We start from the raw sequence: 23574 nt of genomic DNA, 5'->3' as shown, positions 1-23574 counted from the left end.
CCTGGCTTGTACAAACGGATGATAGGGAGGCGCTTCCCCAGGTCGTTGACTTCTGGAACATTCAGGAAGTTGAAGAGTTCGACAGAGCGTGGCTGGATCACACATTGATGAGACTGCGGGGCATAAGAGAGGTAGATGTATGGCAAACCTGTATTCCGTTGCTGGTGTAAATGGTATTTTCGGACTGGACGGTGATGTTGTTGGGACGACGAACGTCGGTCGGATGAGCTAGAACGATTGAATCCAGAGACAACACTTCGAAGACACTTCGAAGACAAACGATTGACTCCAGAGACACTTCGAAGACACTTCAGACTTGTGCACTCAGATCGCCAAACTGTTGCTTACGAAATCGAACCACGTGACTGTTCAGTTTTCCTTCGGCGGAAAATTGGTCATGGCAAGGGGGACCGTTTTACCCCTTGCCATGGCGAAGCTGCCCTTCAAATATTGGAAGTGACAGTGTGATCACGTGAATTCACGAGGGTGGTAAAAGAATGGAGAGATGCCTATGCGCGTCTGTAGTAAGCGAGACTGGCGATATAGTATTAGCAACGATAAAGCTTGAATGTCTAAACTAGATAACTATACTAATGTATGTATCGGTACTTTTGGGCTATCACCCAAGAAGGATATATCATCCTGCACGTATATACCATTGAAAGGCTGCATAGGATATTGCCGTGAGTTTCTTCGTTCTATCTCACTTGATGCTCCAAGGACATTTGAGTTCTGATTGTGCTGACTGCTTGCGACGCGAATGAACACCATGTAGAAGGCAATCGAGATGATCGGGACATTCTAGTTGATCTAAACTCAGTGATTTCGATAGCAGATGTTAACAGCGGAATTACCAAGTATGCCATAATATACAGTCCATTGTTCGAGAGGGCGAAACATATTAGTGAGGAGCAGAGCGTCGCAGAGTATAAAATGGCAGCATCTATAAGCACGCGCAATAAAGGCATTCTCCCTTTCGTAGTGCGAATCGCAGAAACCTTGCGGTCGATCACCCAGATGCGATATGCCAGTAATCCTGCACACATCAAAGTTAATATGCCTCAGCATCGCACTTACGCAGAAGTGTGCTTACCTGAGCTGAGCAAATTGGTTGCAAGTGTCAAGGTTATGAACGTCGCGACCAAATGTCCAGTCTTGTTGGTGAAGATATTGATGTCGGTCGACGCTCGCGAAAAGTTGCAGGTTGTAAAAACACCAAACACTGTGAGACAACATCAGAGCACGCGGTTCCTGGATATGATTGCAACCGAACCTGCGACACCACACCACATCATGCAAGGTAGAATGACAATCCCCACAGATTGCCAAACGAGGTAGCATCGATAAATCTTTTGATAGAAAGGAAATTTCTGTAAGATACGCGGTTATCAAACTTGGAGATGAAAACTTGAACTCACCACCACACCGTCGCCAATCAGAGTTTGTAAGACAATTATCGCATACTTGATCACAAACATTTCGTCGGAAGTGTCTGCGAAGAACACCGCTGGGCCGCCTGGGAACGTGTCACGATACTTCACTAGTCCATCTTCAAGACGAATGGTGCCTACGACCATATGCTTGAGAGGGTTCAGCAGATGACACTGGGTGCAAGTGGCGAGAGGCTAACTGCGGTGCTCAGCAAGAACAGCAAGGTGGCAACTGCAGTCGCTGGCCAATTGATCTTCTGTATGCGACGGCTGTAGGTGATCATCCAGATGGTACGCATGAACATGAGAACGGAAAAGCCTGAAGAGTGCTAGCTTGGGTGGGCATAGGACGGGCAAATTCATTGTGATCCTACCATATAAAATGCCTTCTAGCACCGATGACATGATGGTAGCGGTATCCAGCGGGATGCCTGAAGCCATGGCAAAATGGTGATAGGCCTGCAGGCCTGGGGGATGTATGACAGTGGCTTCGCCAGTTCGCATCTGTATCGTTATATAAGTAAAACCAATATTCGGTTCAATCAGTCAGCAGGGACCGGCTACATTTTCGCCATTCTAAGAAATAGAAGTTGCTTGAAAGTTGAAGTTGAAACACCAGACTGTCGGACACATCTCTCGCACCAGATATATAAGCAAGCCAAATCAAACATTCCTCTTGCATTTATGGCGGACAGCAGCTGAGCGCTGAGCACGCAAATAGGAACATGGGGTCACTCAGTCACTGCAAATCCGAGTCTTGGCAAGACTCCGGGATAAGTTCTTAGCGAAGTTGTGGGTCCAGGAATGTGCTTAGGTAATCAATTCGCTGACTGTGTTGAGTTTTGACACTAGTACTGCTAAATTCTGATAAGTATAGAAAATGCATGATACCTGGGCCGCCAGTTCTGCAGCATAAATGGCCATATAATGTTGATATAATGACCATCTAACCAGTACATATGAGAAACAACTATCTCCACAAAAAGTCTTCGAGAAAACTTTCATTGGAACGCATCCGCAACCATCGCCAGTAGCTCCTTCGTGCTCTTCCCAACATTCAAGCATCTCAGGTGCATGCCATGACAATCGACGCATGTGCGTGCCATCTCTAGCTTGCTCGCAAGCACCCACAAGGTAATCTCCTTCGGGCAAACCCTAAGGCCTGCCATGTACGAGGCACGAGCTATGGAGTAATTCCTTTGCATCTGGCCGATCTGCCCTTGAATCGTGTACAGTTTGGCAGACTCAGGAAATTTAGATAGGGCGGCGGAGACGGTTTCAAGTGCTGCAGCGTACTGCCCTTGCTGGCGCTCGAATACAGCAGATTTCATCCAGATCTGAAAATTATCAGTCAGATCGATCGTCGATCTTGAGGTGAGACACTTGCCTGCTCAGTATCCGCGACTGTCTGTGCACGTACGAGTAGCTCCGTTGCAACCCCAGTTTGCCATTCGCAGCCTCGAGCTTGATAGCGGCGAGCCAGATTTGCTCGCTTTCGGGATTGGCGATGAAAGCCCCTTTCGAGAACCTCGTGCACCACCGGCACATTGCCAGCCAGCCACTTCTCTTTGGCCGACATAAGCCAGAGGACTTCCGCCTGGGGGCAATATTGTACTGCCTGAGAGAGCACTCCATCAAGTGGTTCCCTAAAAAAAGATCAGTACGATTCATACATACCGCAAAAAGATCATCTTACTTGGTGCCGTGCGCCTTCTCCACATCTGCAGCCTTTCTCCAGAGGTTCCGCTGATCCGGGAACACCTTGAGCGCATACACAAGCATGGCCCTCGCAGTCCCGATCATGTCCCTTGCCACTGTGCTCTCCGCATCGCTAACCCGTGTATTCAGCCTGTCCTCGACCTCGACCTCCATACTCACTGTAGCTTTGATAATTGCCTCGCACGTCCGCAGGCTGCTGTCGCTCTCACACCGCTCCGCCTCCTTTAACCATTGCTTGCGCGTGAGCAGCACCCAGTGCTGCCGGACGGGTGAGCTCAATGGTCTTGTCTACTAGCTCAAATTCTTTGCTTCTGGTTTCTGTGGACTTGTCGGGGTCGCCTGTGGCCCCTTGCTCGAGCAGGCGTCCAGCAACAATCCAGATTTCGTGCGACGTGGGAACAGACTTGCGGGCTTTGTTGAGGACGGCTTTGGCGTGATCAGGTGTTTCAAGACAAGCAAGAGTGAGCCAGAGCTCGACGGAAAGAGGGATCACCTCCACGGCAAGGGAGAGGAGTATGCGGGCGTCTGTGATTGATTCTTCGAGTTTAACAGTTTCATTCCATAGCCGAACGGAATTGGGAATATTCTCTAGTGCTGTGTATAATGTAAGTGATTCGTGATGGATTCGAGGGGGGAAACATATACCTTTAATGCAAGACACGTTTCTTCGGCCCTACATCTCGTTCATGGTCAGCTGCTGCGAGCCAGATCTTGACACTCTGACCGACATGTTGAACAGCGTTGGCAATAATGACTTTGGCATCGTCATTGTTCTAGAAGGGATATTAGCGGCAGCACAGAGAGGTACCAAGAAGGGTTCACATACATATGGCCTTGCTGCCTCCAGGCATACATAATCGCTCTTGGGACGCTGCTCGCAGCCTGCTTTTATGAGTTTCCTTGCAGCAACCATACGGCCAGCATGTTCTTCCAGACATGCAGCTGTAATCCAACCAGGGGCATGTTTGGGGAAAGAGAGTTAGCGCTCAGTGACCATAAAAATGAGTGAAGTAGCGCGCACCTTTCTCAATACATCAAGCAGCTGGGACTCGTCCGTGATATCACCGGAATAAAAGTCAACATCATGATGTCGCTGGACGATGTCGAATACACAGACAATGTCCCCACGAGCTAGAAGGTGCTCGACGATGTGACGGCCAACAAAGCCACTACCGCCAATTACAAGATTAACCTCTTTTCATTGCGATATGAAGAATGGTTGTAAGAGAGGCCTAGTTGTGATTTCCGTAACCTGTTGCTGCTTGTTCAACGTTCAGCGCTCAGTGCTCCACTAAGACTCCGCTTCGGTGACTGCGCTAAAGTTTCAAAGTTGTATCACCTTGCTTGCAAGGTCATATGCCAGGTGGGTAAATCTGACGGACCACTGGCAGACTAACCAAATAAAAATAAATATTGATAAACAATGAACACAACGTGCATGATCACATGATCTGTAGCCTGTTTGGACCCCCTCAAAGGCAGCTTCGCCATGGCAAGGGGTAAAACGGTCCCCCTTGCCATGACCAATTTTCCATTTGAAGGCCGCTCTGACACCCATCTCAAACACGATGTTTCGTACAAGGACGAACAGCGCGGCCTAGGACAAAACCAAACCCGGTCAAAATGAATCGGAACCAATGCTCTTGCGTAGCTGCATACCTTGAACTCCGAGCCTGTCAACGCGAATAGCCTCCCCAGGCACACCCGCGCACCACTCGTCTGATCCGTTTTCGCGCCCTCATTTGGAGTGGAGAGGAAACCGCCCCGCCTCTAGGGCAGCTGCGCCATGGCCAGGGGTACGGTCCCCTTGCCATGACCAATTTTCCCTCTAGGACCGACAAGAGTCACAAGACCCTACTACTAACGTGGGAGTCGGGGATAACCCACCATTTTATTATCGCTTCGATCTATTTCGATGCCGTGATCTTAACTGGCAGTGAAGGCACTGAAGGGTTCGCCATGGAAAGGTAGGTCAATCTGTGGCAGGATGCGAGGTTAAAGGCTCTTCACCAACGTCATGCAGCACACCATCTATCATTTTCGGCATGCGTCCATTTCTGCGAGATAGCTGTGATTAACTATGATGGTGACAGCCGAGTGGTTCTCGCGAAACAGTCGCCGAAGGCCCAGTTTCTCTTGTCTCAAAGAGTCTGCTCGAACGTGAAGGGCAGACTCAGTGGATTGCGATAAAGACATCTACCATCCACCTTAAATATGTCAAAGAACCCCACGATATCATCAAAGAGGCGAGGCTGATCGCCTCCGCATGTCATCCAAATGTGAGTCTTCGCTCAGTGTGATAGTGCGGGTCTTACCTCTCATCACAGGTGGTTTCTATCTTGGGCCATGGCATCGATTCAAGCTTACAGACGATGAGCTTTTGGATGCCATATGTGCCTTCGTCTTTGCTCGCGATGTTGTCTTCGAACGACTTTTCTCCCCATCCACTTGTTTCAATTATGCCTGCAGATCCGTCAACTCCAAGTCCACACGAGCAGCGATTTGTTCTTCTCGCCAAATCACTAATGTTTCAAGTCCTAAATGGTGTGGCATTCCTTCACGAGACTGCGAGATCGGAATATAAAACCAAGCAACATACTTCTCACTCTATCTGGCCGCGTTCAGCTCATCGACTTCGGTATCTCCTGGAAAGAAGGGGAAGATCTCGTCGCAAAGCAAAACGACTTATGGGTCGAAACCCCGGAAAATATGTACTTTGAAGTTTCTACAGGGTATGTCCCTGCCTGACCGAGTATGCACTGGACGCTCACTAAGAGTAGACCATACCGCGCGCCTGAGCTCCTGTTTGGACCCAGGAATTATGACGCATTCACGATTGATTCTTGGAGCCTTGGAGCAACTTTCGCGGAATTCTTCACTTCCGTTCGTCTCTTTCACCCGTTTGACGACGAAGACTTCGACTTTGGGGGCGATGAGCAGTCTGACTCGGGCGACGAAAGCCCGGCGAAGCCAGCCGAGCCATTCGTTATACCAAAGGGACTTCGCGTCGGAGACCCTTCCAATAGGTGGGCCAGAGATTCACTATTTGATTCCACACGTGAAGAGATCGGTTTGGCATGGAGTATTTTCAAGACACGAGGTTCGCCAAATGAGACAACTTGGCCAGTAAGTGTCGTTGAATTTGTTAATGCGATCTTCCTCTCTGACTTCGACAAGTCCTTTTTGAGCTTACCGGATGCAAACAAGTTGTCCTTTATAAATGCGCAGCCTGTTGATCTCCCCTCTATCCTACCCAATCTTCCTTCGTCCGCACAGCAGCACGAGGTCGATACGAAAACTCACATGCCCCCTGAGGCGATGTTACCAACTCCTGTTGATCTGATTCACCGATTCCTTGTATATGAACCATCTCAGCGTCTCCGCCCTTCCAAAGCACTGACTCACCCCTGGTTCACATCCGAACCACCGTTACTTCTGCCAGCTGACTTCCCTGTTTCAAGTGCTCATGGCGAGGCTTCAATAAGTCTAGGCTGGGGCGGAAAGTCTCTGGGAGAATGGTTATCAGAGGTTCATCCCCAGTGGCGCAATTTGAAGGGATGAGTAGAACGAGGGATACGATAGGATAGCATCATTTATTACACAATGCATATATATAATGTACAAAACATGATTGATTACAGAAAGCGAGAACTCGACCATTACAGAGTGCTAATGCAAGCATTTCAGGCTGCCGCCGGCACAGCCTTGATGGTTCGACGAGCAAGAGCGTGGTTATCGATGGATATACCTGTGCGAGAACAAATGAGAAACACGTCTCGTAAGATAATCATGTTACCGACTCTGTGTTGCGTTTGCTGTCTTGTAGATACCGATGAGACGGTGACTTAGCTCAAACATGTCGTTCCTGAAAATTTATATTAGCCATGGCGGTTCTCGGGAGAGAAGGAATAGTCACCTCAAAGAAATGATAATGAACTGTGCATTCTTGGTGCGATCCTTGATATATAATTCGCCACAATCGAGACATTCCTGAAGTCCAGGGCTGCATCGATTTCATCCATGAAATAAAGTGGCGTAGGCTAGGACAAATTGAGTCTACTGAAACTGCTCACGGAGTTGACATCAGATTTACCTTGAACACATGCAGAGCGAACACGAGAGCAAGTGAGCTAAGGGTCTGGAGGATGATTAGTATGTATTCCCAGATCCTCAAAGTAGAGTGTACCTTCTCGCCCCCAGATAAATTCGAAATATTCTTCCAACTCTTCTTCGGAGGCATGACGCTGAAAATGATGCCCTCTGAGAAGGGATCCATACTGTCGACAAGCTCAAGCTCTGCGTTTCCACCAAGAGTGATCATCTAACGGAAGATATAGACAATTCTGATCAACCAAAGAACGTCGGCACGGACCTGATACATTTCCTTCACCTTCAATGAAATTGAGCTGAAACCTACCATGAATTCGTCCAAGCGTTGTTTCCGGAGACCGTCGTAAAGCTGCTTCTGCGTGTCGCGCGCTGTCGTCGTCTCCTCCAAGTCTTTGGCGCGTTTCATGAATTCCTCCTCTCGCTTCTTGTATTCTTTGAGAACGTTGAGGTTTGGATTGGTGTTCTTGAGTTTTTCTAAGACGAACAGTTAGTAGTAATCACTTGTGACTAAGGTGACGGAGCATACCATCAAGATACTCAGAATCTGCAAGCATGTCCCTCTTCTTGAAGCGTGCAAGTTCTTCGGCGCTATATATGTATAGCTCGTTCGATGGCGTTCGTTGACGAGCCTTTTTCGTATACGTATAGAAACATTAGCAAACAGACTAACCCATAGCAAGGAAAGGAAGAGGACAGTACTGTTACTAGAATATGAGGATCGACGATTCTTCTAACTCGGAGATGGGGAAGCTTATTACATAAGCACCGCTATTCTGCAACTTGAAAGTTTATCAAAGTCCATTATAATTATGAGCCTACTACGGATTAGCGGAAACCTTCCTTAGAAGCACGGAGAGCTGTTCGACGATGAATGATATGCGAGCAGATGTGAACAATTAAAGAGGATTTGAAGGGAGATATGGGGAGCTAGGGAGGCGCGCGTGGTGGTGGAGTCGCATGACGAAGATAGTAAGATCCGACATTAAGCTGGTAGATCTGATAAAGTTATCCCGTGGCTGATCTAAGAAACGAACAAGAAAGAGGGGGCGGGATGCTTCAGAGTCGTCGTTGTCCTTGTGTAAGGGTTTGAACTACTAGTACCTCGCTTCAACCCTTAATACCTTCATCCATCGAGTAAGTGGAAAGGACGGCTGCGTATCAGGTCGTATCCTGCCATGAGAACAGCCTGGAGGACAGTGCTACGATACTTCTCGAATACACCAGACCTTTAATGCGAAAGTTGCATCCGCGCACCTAACCTGTTTATAGGGTTTGAACTACCTCGCTTCAACCCTTAATACCTTCATCCATCGAGTAAGTGGAAAGGACGGCTGCGTATCAGGTTGTATCCTGCCATGGCAGCGTCCGAACCAAGGATAACGCGGAAAGGCCGCTCGCGGCAGAGCCCGCTACGGTCGCTTTTTGCAATCACTATCGGTCTCGATTTCTCTCGTGTCGTTTTGCTGTTGCAAGTGGCCTTCTCCTCCAGCGCCATATTCTCCTGTAAGCTGGTGTCTACGAATACTATGAGCCCGAACTACAATCGATTCACAGCGGGAGTTACCAATACAGAGAGACGTGACGTGACGCGGAGATACGATGAATGATATAAGTGCAAGTAGACAAGATGTCAGGCGCAGGTGCTCAATACCAGTCGGTCTTCGCCTCGTAGCCTTCAAAAAAGTTATTCGCATCATAAATATCATACTGCGTTACAGATGGGCCCGCTTGGGTAACTATAGACGAGGGACCCGCTTGGGTAGTTGAGATATGGTCTCCGCCTGTAACAACAGGTGAAGAAGTACCTACACACCTCTGTTAACACTCGCACCCAAAAACGATCAACGTACATACCTCCAGACTGAGTAATCCAACAGTGACCATCAGGAAGCCGTGCAATTTCCATTTCCGAAGGACGCTGAAATCGAGACCCAACAAATTTTGCATTCACAGATGCAAACCAATCAACACCTAGCTCGACATCGCACCCGTTCAGATAGGCCAAACGAAACGGCTGTCGGGAATTGTACCAACCGTCGACGGTAGGCACACGCGCAGGTCCAGAAGTAGACTCCACAGCCACCCCGTCGTGATTAACGACAGAACGCGGCACATTATAACGGTGCAGAAAAGTCAAGGATACGGAGGAATCAGGACACGTTTTGTCGACACGAATAACGGCTGGAATGTCAGAAAAAAACCAAGAAGCTCGCAGCAAGTAGAAGACATGATTGACTTAGAGGTAAGAAAAATCACAGAACACGCAAATAGCAGAATCGATATGCGTGCGAACTAAAGACCATTAACGAACGATTTAGGGCCGGAAGTGCATTTTCCACCAAAAAATTTGGTCGTTCATGAAAAAAACGCGATGACAGAACAAAACCCACTACTGACGTAGCGGGAATATTTACATAAACGATGAACATGTATGTGTTTGCTTGAAGCGCCCATTAATTATCGATGGGATAGTGGAACATTATCAAAGACTAGTACTGATGTGGGTTACACGGTGTTGGGTTAAAGTACTGTTGCAACGGTGCTCACGAATCGCAGACTTGCAAGGACAAATGTTCATTAGTTCGAGCATCATAATATTATGCACTGGACTTGTCGTTGAACTGCCTTTATTTATGCATGTTTGCTTCACATAAGAACTTAGGCCTCATGTTCGACGCTGCTAGGAAATACGTATACGACCGGCGTCGTGGGCTATTTGAGACGTCAGTTGTGTTCTGTGGAACGTATGCTGTGAGCCGTTATGTCAACGAAAGATTGGAGGAAGCCAAGGAGAAGGTTGTCAGAGAAAGAGCTGCTCAAGAGGCGTATGTTCGCTGACTTTGTTAAATATTCATTGATTTACCCGCTCATTCATTGTTATCAGACTTCGAAGACGCTTTCAGAGTACCCATGATGACGCATGCTTCACCATCATGGCACTTGTTCCTACACTAGCTGAACAAATCCTCGAGGAGATGGATGTCGAGTCCCTTACCAATGAGCTTCAATCTCTGTCACGCACAGCTCGTCCTCGATCCCGCTTTCAACAACCAGAGTCTCATTCTGAGTCCGAAGTTAGCTCCGCCTCAGACGTGCACTCAGATGCCGGGTCTGCGTCATTGTCGTCCTATTCAGGCATTGATGGAGAAACATCATCGAATATGGCAGCTTCAACAGGCAGCTGGGTTGATCGCTTTTCCAGCTCCTCGTCACACATGAGTGATCAACTGCAGCAACCCCACGATTTCCTCGCCTCTGCTGGTAATCAACTTTCCGACTCCATTACCACCGCTAGTTCATCGCTGAGCTACAATCCTGGCGCCCCTTTTCATGTGAGCTTCTCGTATTCGGAATGTCCGAATTCAATTTTATGCACAAACAGGAACCACGGGCTTCTACGTCTACCTCCATGAGCGAGAGTAGCACCCGAACAAAAGCACAATTGTGGAAGGAAGTAAAAATACTAAGTACGTTGTTATATCCAGTATGACTTGCAATTTTCTCAAGGCAATACATGTCAGCACTGACCCGTACACTGACGACACTCTATACGACCACTTTGCTGTCCCTCCTCACAAGCATACAGCTAGCCCTTCTAGCTTGTGAACGCTACGTAACCTCAGTCCTTTCTATCGAACGCGCCGAACGCATCCGCGAGGCAGCACCAACGCTTTCTGGTCTTATCTTCCGGGAGGCTGTATCTCGTGTTGTTGACGTGGAGGCGATATGGCCGGCATGGTCTGGCCAAGAGGACTGGGATGAGGAGATCGAAGGCGTATCGGAGGAGACTGAGATGCGCTTCTTGACGCTTAGCTGGTGGATACTACACGTAGGATGGAAGGATGTAGCCGCACGAGTGCGAGGTAGTGTCGAAGCTGTCTTCGAGGAGTATGTGCTTTCTTCAGCTAGGTACTCGTATATTTCACTGATGTTTTATTGTCAGAGTATCCCTCAAGACGAAATTGTCACCTTCTGAGCTCCACGTACTGATCCTTGATGTTCGACGACGTGTTGAAGGGGACGGTACTAGCGATAATAAAGCGAGTATTTCTGGCCGGTGAGTAGAGCCCCCATCGCTGCCGCACTGCCGGGTTCATTGACTCACTCTACTACTTAGCTTTCTCAGCTCCCTCCTTCCACCAACTCCCGAAACGACAGCCCACGTACTTGCACAAGGGGGTGCTATCCCCCAAACTCCTTCTGAATCCTCACTCCTGCCTAGTTCTTCCATTTCGTCACTACGCGAGAGTGACGACTCTCCACCAATTGCTGGCCCTACGCCTCGTGTAGGTATCTTTCCAACCCCGCCCTCATCCATTCCCGCCTCTTCTCCATCGCCATCCTCCAGCCAACCCGCCCAAAACACAACGTCTACACCCCCAACATCGCAACCCCGCGCCGAGCTCAACGACCCAATATTCTCCTCCCTCCTTTCGCAGACCAGAGCATATTTGGCCGGTCCAAATTTTGCTTACGCACTCAGCGCCGCGCTCGACCGTGCCACGGTGGTGCTGGTCGATGGACTCCGGGCCAAGGTATTCGTAGACTCGAGCACGACGAACCTCCCAGAGGGTTTGTCTGCGACCGACCCGATTGATTTGACTGTGGAAGAAGAAGCGAAGGAGGAGATAAAGATACGGTTGGCGGGCCTTTTGCCTGGACTGGCGCGGTGGAGCCAGTTGGCGCTGAATGCTGTGCCGAATGAATTGGTAGATGTGAGTTTTCGCAATTTTTTTGGGTTCTTTTGGTTCTTTTGTGTTCGTGACTCCTGTTTTCGAACATTGGATGCCACGTTCATCTCATTTGATTCGTGTTACGCTATCAATGCTTCGACTGACTGTTCGTCTTTTTTATTCTCAGAATGTCATGGCGGTGCGCGAGCAGCAGTGAGCGCTTGAGCACCGGACAGCCCTCTTCATTCAGCCTACTTACCACGTACGTTCTATATATATACTCCAACTGTTTTGCATATCTCCAATAACAACGGTACTTTCTGTAGGCAATCATGCAGCGCGCTCTCTCTCTTCATTCCCTCTCCTTACCATGTTCGATCATCCCGATATCACCAAGGACCAGTCTCATCTCCTCCGTCCCATTCCTGCTGCCGCTAACATGTACCACAATGCGTTCCCTGTATCCTTGTCGTCGGTAGCGGCGCAGGTGAAGCTGGCGGGAGTACCATACTCTGATGTAGGAAATGACTGATTCTAGCGAGGGACACAGCGACCACCTCAACAGAGATGACCCTGTGATAGGCTAGAGGATCGAGGGCTGGCTGACGAACACGTGGATCAGGGTGAGTCGGTGTTTGTTGCCCTCTTTCTTTGTGCATCTCAACGTACTTTGTGTACTTGAGATCCAGATTTTGTTGTATTTCCTCAAGCTCTCTCTTCCTGGATCGTGCACCGCCTGCAGAAGTGCAACCCCTCCATACATCAATATTTCATTCCACCCGTCGAACCCAGTCACTCGCGAAAAAGAAACTTCACTTGGATCACCGTGCATCCTCTCAGCTCGCATCTTCATAGATACTGTTAATCTCGCCCTGAAAGTGCCGCTCCGATCCCTTCCCGATCCCTTTCCTCCACAAACAATTTCTCTCTGCTTCTCGTCTCCACCATTCGACATCTACACCCGCAGCAGGACCACAAAGTGCGGCAACGACAAACACTCTCGCACGCCCTCTCCCCCCCCTCCGCGTCCCTCTCCAAGGAAAAAGAAAACGAGCGCGCAGCAAGCGTGGACGCAGCACTGGACAAGCAGAGATGCAGCTGCCTAAGCCGGTGAAAAAGTGAAAATGCTTCTCGCCCCACTCGTCTTCGACAGCGTCGCAGTCCAGGGCACCTTATATTCCCGTCCAGTCCATATCTGCGTCTCCAGCTGTTGCCCCATCCCCCATCGACGCGTGGGGCACGTCATCGAGGAAGAGGATATGCGGGCATTTCCAAGCCTTGAGGACGTTTACAGGGGTCATATGGAGACCACGAGTGCGTTCCACTTTTTGAAACTCTTACTTTCTTTCTTTCTGAACCATGTTCAGGATCAGGGGCAGTCCGCCAACGTCGACTCGGCTTGCACTAACCTTGCAGGCACATTTGTCAATACGTTCCTTAATGCTGGCTTTGGTAACGATCAATTGATGGTGGAAGCCGACAAGGGCAACAGCTGGGTGTATAAGCACAAAGATCACGGTGACTGTCTTACCAGTTCGTGAAGCTGGTTTCTTGATGGCCTTGCTAGGCATGATGAGCGCTGCAGCAAGTCTCGGATTCGGACTCCTCTGGGACACGGACATCAGCCTCAGCCACATCGACAGATATACATACCCCCTTGAGGAGTGGATCAAGGTATTTATTTACACCATGACACTGCGCATCCGTATTAATTACTCCGGCCGGTGCATTTTTTGCCACAGGCTTGCTGAACGCAAGTGTATGCACGGAAACAGACGCCACCCTCGCTCTGCTAGCAGAACACGCAGAGAACAAATCTGTCCCGCTCAAAATATCTGCAATAATGGGGCTCGGGGTAGCATACTCAGGCTCTCACCGCGGGGATTTGCTCACTCTCCTCCTTCCTGCGGTTGCGGACGACGGCGCATCGATGGAGATCGCTGCTATAAATGCTCTCGGTCTGGGATTTGTGTTCGTGGGCAGCGGAAATGAGGAATCTTGCAGCCGCTGATGGAGAGGGATGACACGGCGCTGGATGAAAAGTGGGGACAATTCATGGTTGGCGCTGCTCTACGTTGGTACGTCCACATAGGTTGTTTGGGTCGAGAGACGTGTTGAGTCGGAGTCACAGGCTTGCAGGATGCTTCAGATGCAGCACTGGAGACACTGAAGGCTATCCAGCACCCGATCTCAAGGCAGGCATAGATTCTTGTACAAATGTCCTCTTTCGTTGCCACCGGGAACGTCCTGCGGTTGCAGAGATTGCTGCACTTGTGTGGCGAGCACCTAGATGCCCTCAAGGAGAAGGAGCAATCTGAGAGCGTAGAGGGGAAGAAGTATGGAGCCAGGGATGAGAAGAAAATGGAGAAGAAATCCGATGATACTTTCCAATCGTTCACCGTTCTTGGTACTGCGATGACCGCAATGGGAGAGGATATCGGTTCTGAGATGTCCATGAGACAATTCAACCACTTGGTATATCTTTCTGCAGACACAATGTCCAATCGTATCACTAACGCGTCATTCTCAGATGCACTACAGCGATCCCATCAGCCGCAGACCTGTCCCCCTTGCTCTCGGCCTCATCAGCACCTCAAATCCACATCTTCGACGTGCTCTCAAAATACAACCACGACCACGACCTTGCAGTCGCACTTAACGACATGTCACTGCAAAGCAACGCACCAAATTTGAAGAAACACCGACAATGACGCGACCCCTAGTTTCCACACCTGTCGCCCAGCAACCGCATCTCTCTGTAACAATTTGTGTGCTGCGGCCCAAGTGTCTACAGGTATTCTATCACTCTGGCGCCAATCCAATGGACCCATATGCAATGGTCCTCGCATATCATGCCTCTTCAATGAGCGTGGTTAGCTCTCGTCACGCCAGCAGTCCTTGCGTGATGGGCTGGTGAAGGAGAGCATTTGGGAGGACAACTGTGAGTTTTTTAAGGCACTCCAAGTCTCGAACATTTTACGCTGTACTTGCATCACTCGATGAAAAGTGCAGAAAATTGGCCAGCCAAGTGATTGAGGCTTTAATTCTGAACCTTACCTCATCTCCGTGACCCATCTTCTGGCTTGTTGGCTTGTTGTAATCCAGGCATCATTCGCTCACATTTTCAATAGCTTGATGAAGCATGGACTGACAACGCTGTATCCAGCCCGCATATGTCCTACCCCTCAGGATATTCGACGCTGTTATCGGGAAGATCGCCGATGTATGCGCCCTTTTTGTCGAACCGAACTCACGCTAACTGTTTGCTGACCGCCTTCCCAAGTCGGAAACCTTGTTCTCCTGGCCGATAATGAACTGACCTTGTATGTTTGGGATGAGTTGATTTTCTCCTTTCGGTGAGTGATTTGCTCCTCATCCATGTACATCTACTAACATGCTGCAGAACTGTCCTTTCCACCCGTTTGTGGTGTCCATCCTTCCTTCACGTTGAAGGTCGTCGTTCTTCATGCTTGCGACAATCAGGATGGCGCACTGCTTGATGTGAGTTACCTCTCCACCTCTTCTCTTAATCGTGTATGAATGCTTTTGATTCTCGGGTAATAGTTCTGATGTCTTCGGATCCAACATCTCCACTCACGAACCTTACCTCGCCTGTACGATCGAAAGATGTATCTATTGTGGAGTCGGCCTTGTGGTGCACTTTTTCAAAGAGGACAGAGCACCGACTGAAAGTTATACAGTAAATATCAGTCGTTTTCCGTCCATCTAGGTTCACAACACCTCCTCGGGTACGTGGTCTATAATGATGATGTCACAAGTCTTGGTCTCAACGATGACCTAGCTAGGGATCTATTGCCATCTTCCCAGCAAATAAACATCCACACTATTTTGCGACCACGCGGAATCTCTTATCGTCAAGACTGCTTCATCAGGATGCTCGTCATCATATGCTCGATTCACCCCTCCGCCTCTTTGTGAGATATGCGAACCTTCTGCTGTCGCAGTGTTCCAAGGACCGAGATCATGCCAATACTGTTGTCTCCGATCGCCTAGACATTCAGCATATGGTTTCGTTCGACCTTGCCCCCTTCCTGGATGGCACAGAGGATACATATGATGCTTGCTGCCCATTTTTGTGAGGCATATCCCTTGCCCGACTGTCCTATTTTCAACATCGTGGAGAAATTCTCCCCGTGGATGCTAAAAGCACGCTGCTTGTATCGTATATCGGCTGGCTCTACGCACTCTTCCTCCGCTCACCAAATTAACAAAGACCAGACCAGTCGCTCAGGCTCTCTTCCTCTCCGCCGGCGACCACTAGCATGTGACAGTTACGAATTACTTGTGACCCATGGAAGATCACGTCCATGGACTGAGTTCCGAGATTTGACATTGGCGGGCCAAATTGTATTATTGGCAGAGACTGTACAAATGGAGCACTTAGAAAGGTCAAGATTCTCGTGCAATATGATTGAATGTATTGACCGCTATCTTGTTTGTTGTGCACTCATACATCCAATCATGTGGGTCATATAACCGCCGTACCCTAGCACGTCAACGCACCCGCTTTCCCTTTGCCTATCCAACGACAATCGCATCTACAAGGGCATACATGAGCGGCTCTAATTGAATTCTGTCATCCTGAGGCATCTCGCCTTGCATTCCTTGCTATACTTGCTCCCCCTCCATATCCGACAACGCTCGGCCACATTGACATGGTCAAGTCTCTTCCTCTCCAATAGAGGCACATATTTTGCACCGCGCTTATACGTCCCTGCGCTGAGTGGGACACCAAGAACCAGTTCTGGGCTCAAGTTCGAATGAGGGAGTGTATCGGGTGTTAGCCCTTTCTGACTGAAGCGCAAGTATTGAGGTGATGGAGAATGATACTGCGTGTGAGCGGTGAGGAAGTGCTCGTCCAAGACTGACTGTGATGAGGGAGCGTTGATGTATGGAATGAAGCTGGTGATAAAGGTCTGAGACTGTGCTACTTCTCTGTACGGTCGTCGTCAGTTTGCCATGTGACATCTGGTTCTGCGTATACGCAATCTCAGAGCATGAGAGGGAGACGCCTGTCATCAGATATTCGGGCTTGCGATCCACTTGAAATTCAAGCAATGTATTTGATGTGTCAGGAGAGACGTTCATGAAAACTGAGATTGTGGATAGTTTTTCAAGTCCTGCTCCGACCAGGAAAGAACGGACGACCATGATATGTCGGACTTGACGGTGTAGGAAAGCTGATCCTACAAGATCGAATACGTATACACGGTTGTCGACATCAGCTTCGGGAAAAAGTGGATTGATCTGTGCGCGCATGACGCAGTGGAGGACTGTGTCTGGCTTGCAAAATTTTCGAAAGTCGTGCTCGCCGACGAGACAGTTCGCGGATGATTGCATCAGGGATATGTCGAGTCCGTGAGAGGTGAAGAAGTATTTTTAGTGTTTGTGTTTGCAGCTGAAGTGGGCGGAGAAATTGGGAGAGATGGGGGGCCTATTTCATGTCCATTGGCACCTCTCTTTGATTTCTTGGAGGGGTTTTTGCTTCTTTCCCAATTCTTTCCCAATCAATCCATCATTATGACAACGATGTCTATTTCCTTATTGGGACTCAACCGCTCACACCTGGAACTTGAGCTGCACTATCGACTATCACGTCACCGGCTACAGAAGAACATTCAGAGCATGCGCTCGCAATCTCATCCTCCTTGAAGGACCCCAAGGCCCATGGCCAAGATAGCTCAGAGACTCACATCCACCTCGCCATTCGCTCTCGTAGACGTTCCGATCGTGAGATTCAGGAGAACTCTCCGATCATCGTCAGTTCCAACGGGGCGAAGGGCCAGGAAGTCACCATCGACACTTCCGCACCTGTCTCCAGTCTAGGTGTTATCACTTTGGCGCCTACGCGCACTTATCCCTTCGATCTCGTCTTTGGCCCGGAAGCGGACCAAGCCATGATCTATCATGACGTTGTTAGCCCCATGCTAGATGAAGTCCCCATGGCTTACAACTGTACGCTGTTTGCGTATGGACAGACTGGAACTGGCAAGACGTACGTCCCTTCCTTGATCACTCATGTTATTACTGTTGACTCGTTTACAGCTACACTATGAAGGCGACCTGACGCCCACTCCAATGGGAAATCCATCCGCCCAAGCAGGCAGGGTACCGAGAGTCCTGTTCCGCCTATTCCATCAACTCGAGACATCTGCTACAGACTACAGTGTCAAGATATCCTTCGTCGAGCTCTACAACGAGGAGCTTCGAGACCTGCTCGCGAATGAACTTTCTGCTCCTGCAGGACCTGCGCAGCCTACTGGTATGGGAAAAGGTGGCCCTGGGGATAACCAAGTCGGTCTCAAGATCTTCGACGACGCCAACAAGAAGGGCGTTTTTATTCAGGGTCTCGAGGAGATACCAGTCAAGGACGCTACAGATGCACTTGCCCTCCTCGCGAAAGGGAGCGATCGCCGGCAGATTGCTGCCACTAAATTTAACGACCACTCCAGTCGATCACACTCCGTGTTCTCTATTACGATTCATATCAAGGAGACATCAACCATGGGAGATGACCTCCTGAAGGTGGGCAAGTTCAACCTCGTTGACCTTGCGGGCTCGGAGAACAGTGGACGCTCTGGTGCAGAGAACAAGAGGGCACGAGAAGCGGGCATGATTAATCAAAGCTTACTAACTCTGGGCCGTGTCATCAACTCTCTTGTCGAGCGTTCAGCCCATGTGCCTTATCGGTAAGTGTATTTGATCTGCGAGTCATGTAGTTATGCTAACCCGTTTGTATCCGTAGAGAATCCAAACTTACCCGCCTCTTACAAGACTCACTCGGTGGTCGTACAAAGAGGTACATCATCGCCACCATCTCTCCTGCTCGTTCCAACATGGAAGAGACCCTCTCCACCCTTGACTATGCCATCCGCGCAAAGTCTATCCGCAACAAACCAGAGATCAACCAGCGGATGACACGAAACTCCTTGTTGAAGGAATACGTAGCCGAGATCGAGCGTCTTAAGGCCGACGTCCTGGCTGCACGCGAGAAGAACAGCATCTTCTTCTCTGAAGAGACCTGGAATCAGCTCACTACTGAACAGGAGCTTAGGGAGACGGAGATGGAGGAGGTCAAGAGGCAAGTCGAGATTGGCGAGAGCCAGTTGATGAGCGTCAGGGAAGAGTTTGAGCAAAGCATCGCATTGTTGATGAAGACAGATGGGGAGTTGAAACAAGTGAAGGAAAAACTGAAGGAGGCTGCGGGAGAGCTGGAACTCAAGCAGGGCCAACTGAAGGTGGCGAAAGGAGCTCTCGAGGAGGAGGTCGTCGTCCGCCAAGCCTACCAGCTCAATGAAGAAAAGCTTGATGGAGTTGCCTTAGGGCTGAAGCAAGTTGCCGCCGAAAGCATCGACGACATTGGCGCGCTCTTCGAGAAACTTCGTATGTATTTCTTTCTCTTGCTCTGCGGGTCAGTGAAACTCACGAATTGTCAGAGCGGAAGAACAAGACATTCGCGTCGAACATTAAAGCTGTATCCTCTCATGGAAGGTCTATCTCCTCCGAGGTGCAGTCACTCTCAACGAAGCTCGATGACTTCATGAAGACCGCAGGGCACAGCACGCAGACACTGCGCGCAGAGGCAAAACAATTCCAAACGAAGGAGTTCGATATCCTCACAAGCCACTCCGAGCGGATTGACCAGCAGCTCCAGCGCATTCAGGACTCCCTTCGGACCATTAACACGAAGGACGATGCATCCGCAGAGGCTCTTACAGCTATGCAGAACGCGGTCAAGGAATCGCAAGAGACCATGAAGAGCTCATTCAGTGCCTGGTCCGATAGCTTACGCACAACATCCCAAACGATGTGCAAGGAGCTGTACGCAGCGAATCAGAGTAACTTCGCCTCGGCAAGTATTGGTTTACTCACGTTTGAATCATCCAATTGACACGCACGCAGGTGGAGAATGCTTTGAAGGCTATGGGGACACTTGTTGACTCCGCCGTCAATCAACCAATTGACTTCACCAAGGCCAATGAAGAATTAATGTCACAAGCGAATTCCCTTGTGGGTGACATGGCAAAGGCGGAAAACGCAGCTCTCCAGGAGTGAAATACGCTTCTCGTTCAATTAGTGGAAGCAGAGAAGGTGAGGTCCGCAAAGGACAACGATGTGCTCGTGCAATGCATATCAGGCCTACTCGGGGAGTTCGTAGCTTCCCGTGATCGCGACCTACGAGAAGCATTTGGTGCCGTTGTCAACGCTAACGCCAAACACGAAGAGGAATTTAACGAGTTTGGTCAGCGTCACGAGCAATTGATGAACGAGGCTGTTGTACGCAGCTCGGAGGCCATAACCTCTTTTGAGTGGAGCAGTACAGAAGGGAAGAGGACACGAGACGGTGCTCTTAAGGTCAGTGATTTTTGGCTTGGTGGATTTTAGCCCTGCTGATCGCAAGGTATTCAGACCGTCGGATCTGTTCAAGTTGCCATCAAGGATGGTTTATTGGCCACACATAACTCAACCACAACAGCCACCATGACTTATACTGGTGAGCTGCAAAGGCAAAGCCAGACCCTCCAGACCTCCCCCGGCGCAGGTCAGTGATCCTGTGTATCCGTGTCGTGTTTGATCCTCATGTTCCTTCAGGTCTTGATCGTCATGACCGTGCCAAGAGAGCGCGTATCGAGACTACCAATGGCATCGCGACTGAGGTACAAACCGAGTTGCGGTACCTGCAGCCAGGTGCTGCTTCCAGCTCAAGAAATGTTGAAGGCTTCAGCGGTCGCGTGGTTTCGGAGGCAAGTTTAATTATCATTATCGATGAGGTACTTTTTCTAAACGTCATTAATCTCCTTCAGAGCACAAGTTTATCGGACACGATCGAAAAGCACGGTAACAATACGACTTCGAGGCTTGCTTCTCTGCACCAAACAGCCCGGTCACTGCTTGATCAAGGTACCCGTGAGGACGTCCCGACTGGAATGATGCCGTGAAAACGCGGATGGGAATACGTCGATGAGTGGGAGCTGACCCAGAGTCGAGATGCCATCCTCCAGTTGCGGAGACAAGGAGAGCCGATGAGGCACGCTTCCAAACCTCCCCCTTCGCAGTACCCGCAATCTCCCGTTGAAACCCTATCATTAGGTCAGGTGAGCGGATGTGACTTCCGCGTGAAGGTCTAGTTGATAGACTAAACATCATTCCATGCGTTCATTAACATCTATTTAGATTGTGCAGTTGACCTCCCTTCGACCCGCTGCCGACCTATTTTGCAGCCTCTTGCGGGAAGCACTGAAAGCGGAACTGCAGCGTGGTCAGATGAAAGCTGTGAAAGGTTTTGTGAAGACTTGCTACTCTGAGGGACTTGTGTCGCCAGCGGGCGTCTTAGACAACGAGCGGGAGGATGGAAGTCTTATCTCAGACCCAAAGGAAGGAAGTTCGCCTCCAGAAACAGAATTCCATGGCGGTCTAGGCTTGCAGTTTAAATTCCCTGGTGACCCAAAGAAGTTAATCTTTTTATGCGTGCTTCATGCCTTGCACTAACGCATTTCAGGTTGCGCGAGGCTTCAAAAATAATCAAGCTATGGACGATATATTTAAAGAGTACGCCTCATAGCGCATTATAATCGTGTTGCATCTGAAACGATTGATGTAGATCACGGCCGCAATCTTACACTACTGAGATACCCGCAGTGCACTCGATCGGTTCAGGTCGGCCTCCCTAATCGGCTTCGTGGTGAGATGTGGGAGACCTTGTCTGGATCTGCATATCTTCGTTACTCCAATCCTGGAGTATACGATCAATTGGTGTTGGATATTGAGGGGACGAACAGCACAAGTTTTGAGGATATTGAGAAGGATCTACACAGGAGTCTTCCGGAATACGTAGGCTGTCAAGCTGACGAGGGCATCAGCTCTTTTCGTAGAGTGCTACAAGCCTACTCGCACAGGAACCCAGAAGTCGGCTATTGACAGGTACGGCTTTTTCGTGTTATGCCTTTCATCCATTGATTCTGACTTACGTTTAGGCGATGAATATACTGGCAGCTGTGATTCTAATGTAAGTGTTTCACTTTCACGGCACGTTTGTCTCATGTTGGTGAAGTTACATGTCAGAAGAGCAAACCTTCTGGCTTCTCGAAGTTCTGTGCGATAGACTTCTGCCTGGCTACTGTAGGTATGTTCTGGGTACCAATATGCTGTTCTTGTCACTCAACACGCCTAGCCCAACCATGCATGGTACATTGCTGGATCAACGAATTTTCGAGTCTCTTGTGACACGATGCTTGCCAGTGATAAGCGATCACTTTCAGGTGGTTGATGTACAGCTCTCGGTCGCATCTTTGCCTTGGTTCTTGAGTTTGTGAGTGTATATGTCATTTTGTGCTTCATACTGGACATGACTCGCTCTTCCCAGGTACATCAATAGCATGCCTATGGTTTTTGCCTTCCGCATTGCCGACTGTTTCTTCTGTATGGATCCGAAAGTGCTTTTCCAAGTAGGGTGAGTCGTTTCTCGTTATTTAGAGCTTTTGCGTAATTTACAAACTTGTCGGGTTAGGTCAGTCTAGCTCGTTGCATATCTCTGACTCCTAGAGCAAAGCCATTCTCAAGATTAATGGTGAAAACTATTGCAGATACAAGACGACGGGGGTTTCTTAAAGTGAGCTAATTTCAACCCTTGATGGCCTATACTGAGTATGACTAGCTTGATGCGCAAATACTTCGCCTCACTCGGTGACTCTGCGCATCCAGAGTCTGCGATTCGGAGGTAATTGTGTGAGACATACCTCCGTTGGTATGCGTGCAGTCCCAAACAATCTACTGCACTGATCCATATCTAGTGGACAACCACGTACGGCATCGGGTTCAAGTCGACCTTGACGGAGGTCGTGAATAAATCCTAATCTGTTTTTATATTGGCTTCCCCTGGCCCCTCATGACAATCCTGGAGCAACATTGATGCCAAGCTAGAGAGCCCTCCGCGTCGTGGATACCGCCTGGATCCATTAGCAAGCTCGTTAAGATGGGATGCGTGCTTTTCCAGACATGCTTGGTGGTCGCATCAAAGATTTGATTCATTTGCAGCCTCCAAAACGCAAAACAAGGCTTGGAAATAGGATGAAGGTGATTACGGGCAAGTCGTGAAGCACAAGTATAGATAGGCCTACCTTTCAAATCTGCAAACACTTCTTCGCTTTATTTCGTCATCTCCTGAATTAATTTGCTGCATTAGATAGTCTAAGATTAGGGGATAAACGCTTGTGAAACATGCATGAGATGATATCGTTGGAGAACGTGCATTCTTGGAGCTGAGGGTCTTTTGATTTGAAGGTCCCTCATCATCGCGTGATGGTGGTTCAGATCCAGAGCTATGGGCACCACAACGACAGCTGCGTCATAGCCTGAGCAAGGGGCCGACTACCAGGCTGCTTTCGCTCCAGTCCATTTTCGAAGTCAGCTTCGCTTCATTTCAGTTCAGTCAGTGAGTTCACCTGCCATAGTGGCGATTTGATCCTCCTCTACACCTAGTAGTACTTCCGAAGCCGCATTGCAAAATGGCATGCGATCAAACAAGCAGCGCAATGGAACAAGTCATGGGCCCGTAAGCAAATCATTCCTTCTAGTACAATGGAAGCTTATGCAGTCCGACAACCGAATCACGCAGCGTCTTT

The 23574-nt window shown here is 49.2% G+C and overlaps 10 protein-coding genes across 10 annotated transcripts; 6 read left to right on the top strand and 4 right to left on the bottom strand.

Moving 5' to 3' along the window:
• Positions 1–585: 585 nt before the first annotated feature.
• On the bottom strand, positions 586–1871 carry DEU56DRAFT_736531 (uncharacterized protein; the record flags this gene model as incomplete). The annotated part of the gene is made up of 7 exons (XM_041348518.1): positions 586–801; positions 855–1036; positions 1094–1222; positions 1274–1349; positions 1419–1580; positions 1631–1749; positions 1805–1871. 7 exons carry the CDS (start codon positions 1869–1871, stop codon positions 586–588), a joined length of 951 nt encoding a protein of 316 aa, XP_041208631.1.
• A 518-nt stretch (positions 1872–2389) lies between these two features.
• Positions 2390–4062, bottom strand: DEU56DRAFT_945797 (uncharacterized protein; the record flags this gene model as incomplete). The annotated part of the gene is made up of 7 exons (XM_041359019.1): positions 2390–2767; positions 2851–3076; positions 3127–3407; positions 3442–3743; positions 3795–3822; positions 3878–3922; positions 3976–4062. 7 exons carry the CDS (start codon positions 4060–4062, stop codon positions 2432–2434), a joined length of 1305 nt encoding a protein of 434 aa, XP_041208630.1. The 3' UTR covers positions 2390–2431.
• Positions 4063–4935: 873 nt separating this feature from the next.
• Positions 4936–6779, top strand: DEU56DRAFT_803549 (kinase-like protein; the record flags this gene model as incomplete). Its single annotated transcript, XM_041353226.1, has 7 exons — positions 4936–4945; positions 5092–5116; positions 5248–5428; positions 5477–5693; positions 5722–5881; positions 5930–6275; positions 6327–6779. The coding sequence occupies 7 exons, from the start codon at positions 4936–4938 to the stop codon at positions 6708–6710; spliced, it is 1323 nt and encodes a 440-aa protein (XP_041208629.1). The 3' UTR covers positions 6711–6779.
• A 53-nt stretch (positions 6780–6832) lies between these two features.
• DEU56DRAFT_756019 (P-loop containing nucleoside triphosphate hydrolase protein) lies at positions 6833–7813 on the bottom strand (the record flags this gene model as incomplete). The annotated part of the gene is made up of 8 exons (XM_041349971.1): positions 6833–6897; positions 6950–7014; positions 7066–7139; positions 7243–7287; positions 7336–7470; positions 7522–7539; positions 7567–7733; positions 7786–7813. 8 exons carry the CDS (start codon positions 7811–7813, stop codon positions 6833–6835), a joined length of 597 nt encoding a protein of 198 aa, XP_041208628.1.
• Positions 7814–9924: 2111 nt separating this feature from the next.
• On the top strand, positions 9925–12149 carry DEU56DRAFT_803541 (Peroxin-3-domain-containing protein; the record flags this gene model as incomplete). Its single annotated transcript, XM_041353225.1, has 7 exons — positions 9925–10084; positions 10144–10591; positions 10642–10726; positions 10781–11147; positions 11203–11316; positions 11377–11974; positions 12120–12149. Coding segments are annotated over 7 exons (1802 nt in total), but the record flags the coding sequence as incomplete, so codon positions are not given.
• Positions 12150–14149: 2000 nt separating this feature from the next.
• Positions 14150–14591, top strand: DEU56DRAFT_912633 (uncharacterized protein; the record flags this gene model as incomplete). Its single annotated transcript, XM_041357426.1, has 2 exons — positions 14150–14407; positions 14463–14591. 2 exons carry the CDS (start codon positions 14150–14152, stop codon positions 14589–14591), a joined length of 387 nt encoding a protein of 128 aa, XP_041208626.1.
• A 1924-nt stretch (positions 14592–16515) lies between these two features.
• On the bottom strand, positions 16516–17212 carry DEU56DRAFT_912632 (uncharacterized protein; the record flags this gene model as incomplete). The annotated part of the gene is made up of 2 exons (XM_041357425.1): positions 16516–16888; positions 16938–17212. 2 exons carry the CDS (start codon positions 17210–17212, stop codon positions 16516–16518), a joined length of 648 nt encoding a protein of 215 aa, XP_041208625.1.
• Positions 17213–17532: 320 nt separating this feature from the next.
• Positions 17533–21081, top strand: DEU56DRAFT_803537 (P-loop containing nucleoside triphosphate hydrolase protein; the record flags this gene model as incomplete). The annotated part of the gene is made up of 10 exons (XM_041353224.1): positions 17533–17952; positions 17999–18642; positions 18699–19336; positions 19390–19805; positions 19856–20004; positions 20050–20308; positions 20363–20495; positions 20546–20697; positions 20758–20868; positions 20920–21081. Coding segments are annotated over 10 exons (3084 nt in total), but the record flags the coding sequence as incomplete, so codon positions are not given.
• A 46-nt stretch (positions 21082–21127) lies between these two features.
• DEU56DRAFT_346930 (rab-GTPase-TBC domain-containing protein) lies at positions 21128–22042 on the top strand. Its single transcript, XM_041345779.1, has 4 exons — positions 21128–21405; positions 21453–21502; positions 21555–21874; positions 21928–22042. Exons 1-3 carry the CDS (start codon positions 21218–21220, stop codon positions 21869–21871), a joined length of 555 nt encoding a protein of 184 aa, XP_041208623.1. The 5' UTR covers positions 21128–21217; the 3' UTR covers positions 21872–21874; positions 21928–22042.
• On the top strand, positions 21720–22661 carry DEU56DRAFT_346928 (rab-GTPase-TBC domain-containing protein). Its single transcript, XM_041345778.1, has 7 exons — positions 21720–21874; positions 21928–21959; positions 22005–22076; positions 22125–22262; positions 22317–22398; positions 22496–22562; positions 22608–22661. The coding sequence occupies exons 2-6, from the start codon at positions 21931–21933 to the stop codon at positions 22559–22561; spliced, it is 387 nt and encodes a 128-aa protein (XP_041208622.1). The 5' UTR covers positions 21720–21874; positions 21928–21930; the 3' UTR covers position 22562; positions 22608–22661.
• Positions 22662–23574: the final 913 nt, after the last annotated feature.

The sequence above is a fragment of the Suillus clintonianus genome, assembly GCF_016758775.1.
Source record: "Suillus clintonianus strain FC179 chromosome Unknown DEU56scaffold_34, whole genome shotgun sequence".
Classification (NCBI taxonomy): domain Eukaryota; kingdom Fungi; phylum Basidiomycota; class Agaricomycetes; order Boletales; family Suillaceae; genus Suillus; species Suillus clintonianus.
The sequence above is the reverse complement of the archived record's forward strand: the minus strand, read 5'-3'. Positions and strand labels throughout refer to the sequence as shown.

Excerpts from the sequence above, each read along its gene's own strand:
- DEU56DRAFT_346930 (XM_041345779.1), top strand. The coding sequence starts at position 21,218 with ATGAAAGCTGTGAAAGGTTTTGTGAAGACTTGCTACTCTGAGGGACTT. Across the intron at positions 21,406-21,452 it reads TTCCCTGGTGACCCAAAGAA|GTTGCGCGAGGCTTCAAAAA; the intron begins GTTAATCTTTTT and ends AACGCATTTCAG. Across the intron at positions 21,503-21,554 it reads ATGGACGATATATTTAAAGA|ATCACGGCCGCAATCTTACA; the intron begins GTACGCCTCATA and ends CGATTGATGTAG.
- DEU56DRAFT_346928 (XM_041345778.1), top strand. The coding sequence starts at position 21,931 with ATGAATATACTGGCAGCTGTGATTCTAAT. Across the intron at positions 21,960-22,004 it reads CTGGCAGCTGTGATTCTAAT|TTACATGTCAGAAGAGCAAA; the intron begins GTAAGTGTTTCA and ends ATGTTGGTGAAG. Across the intron at positions 22,077-22,124 it reads CTTCTGCCTGGCTACTGTAG|CCCAACCATGCATGGTACAT; the intron begins GTATGTTCTGGG and ends CAACACGCCTAG.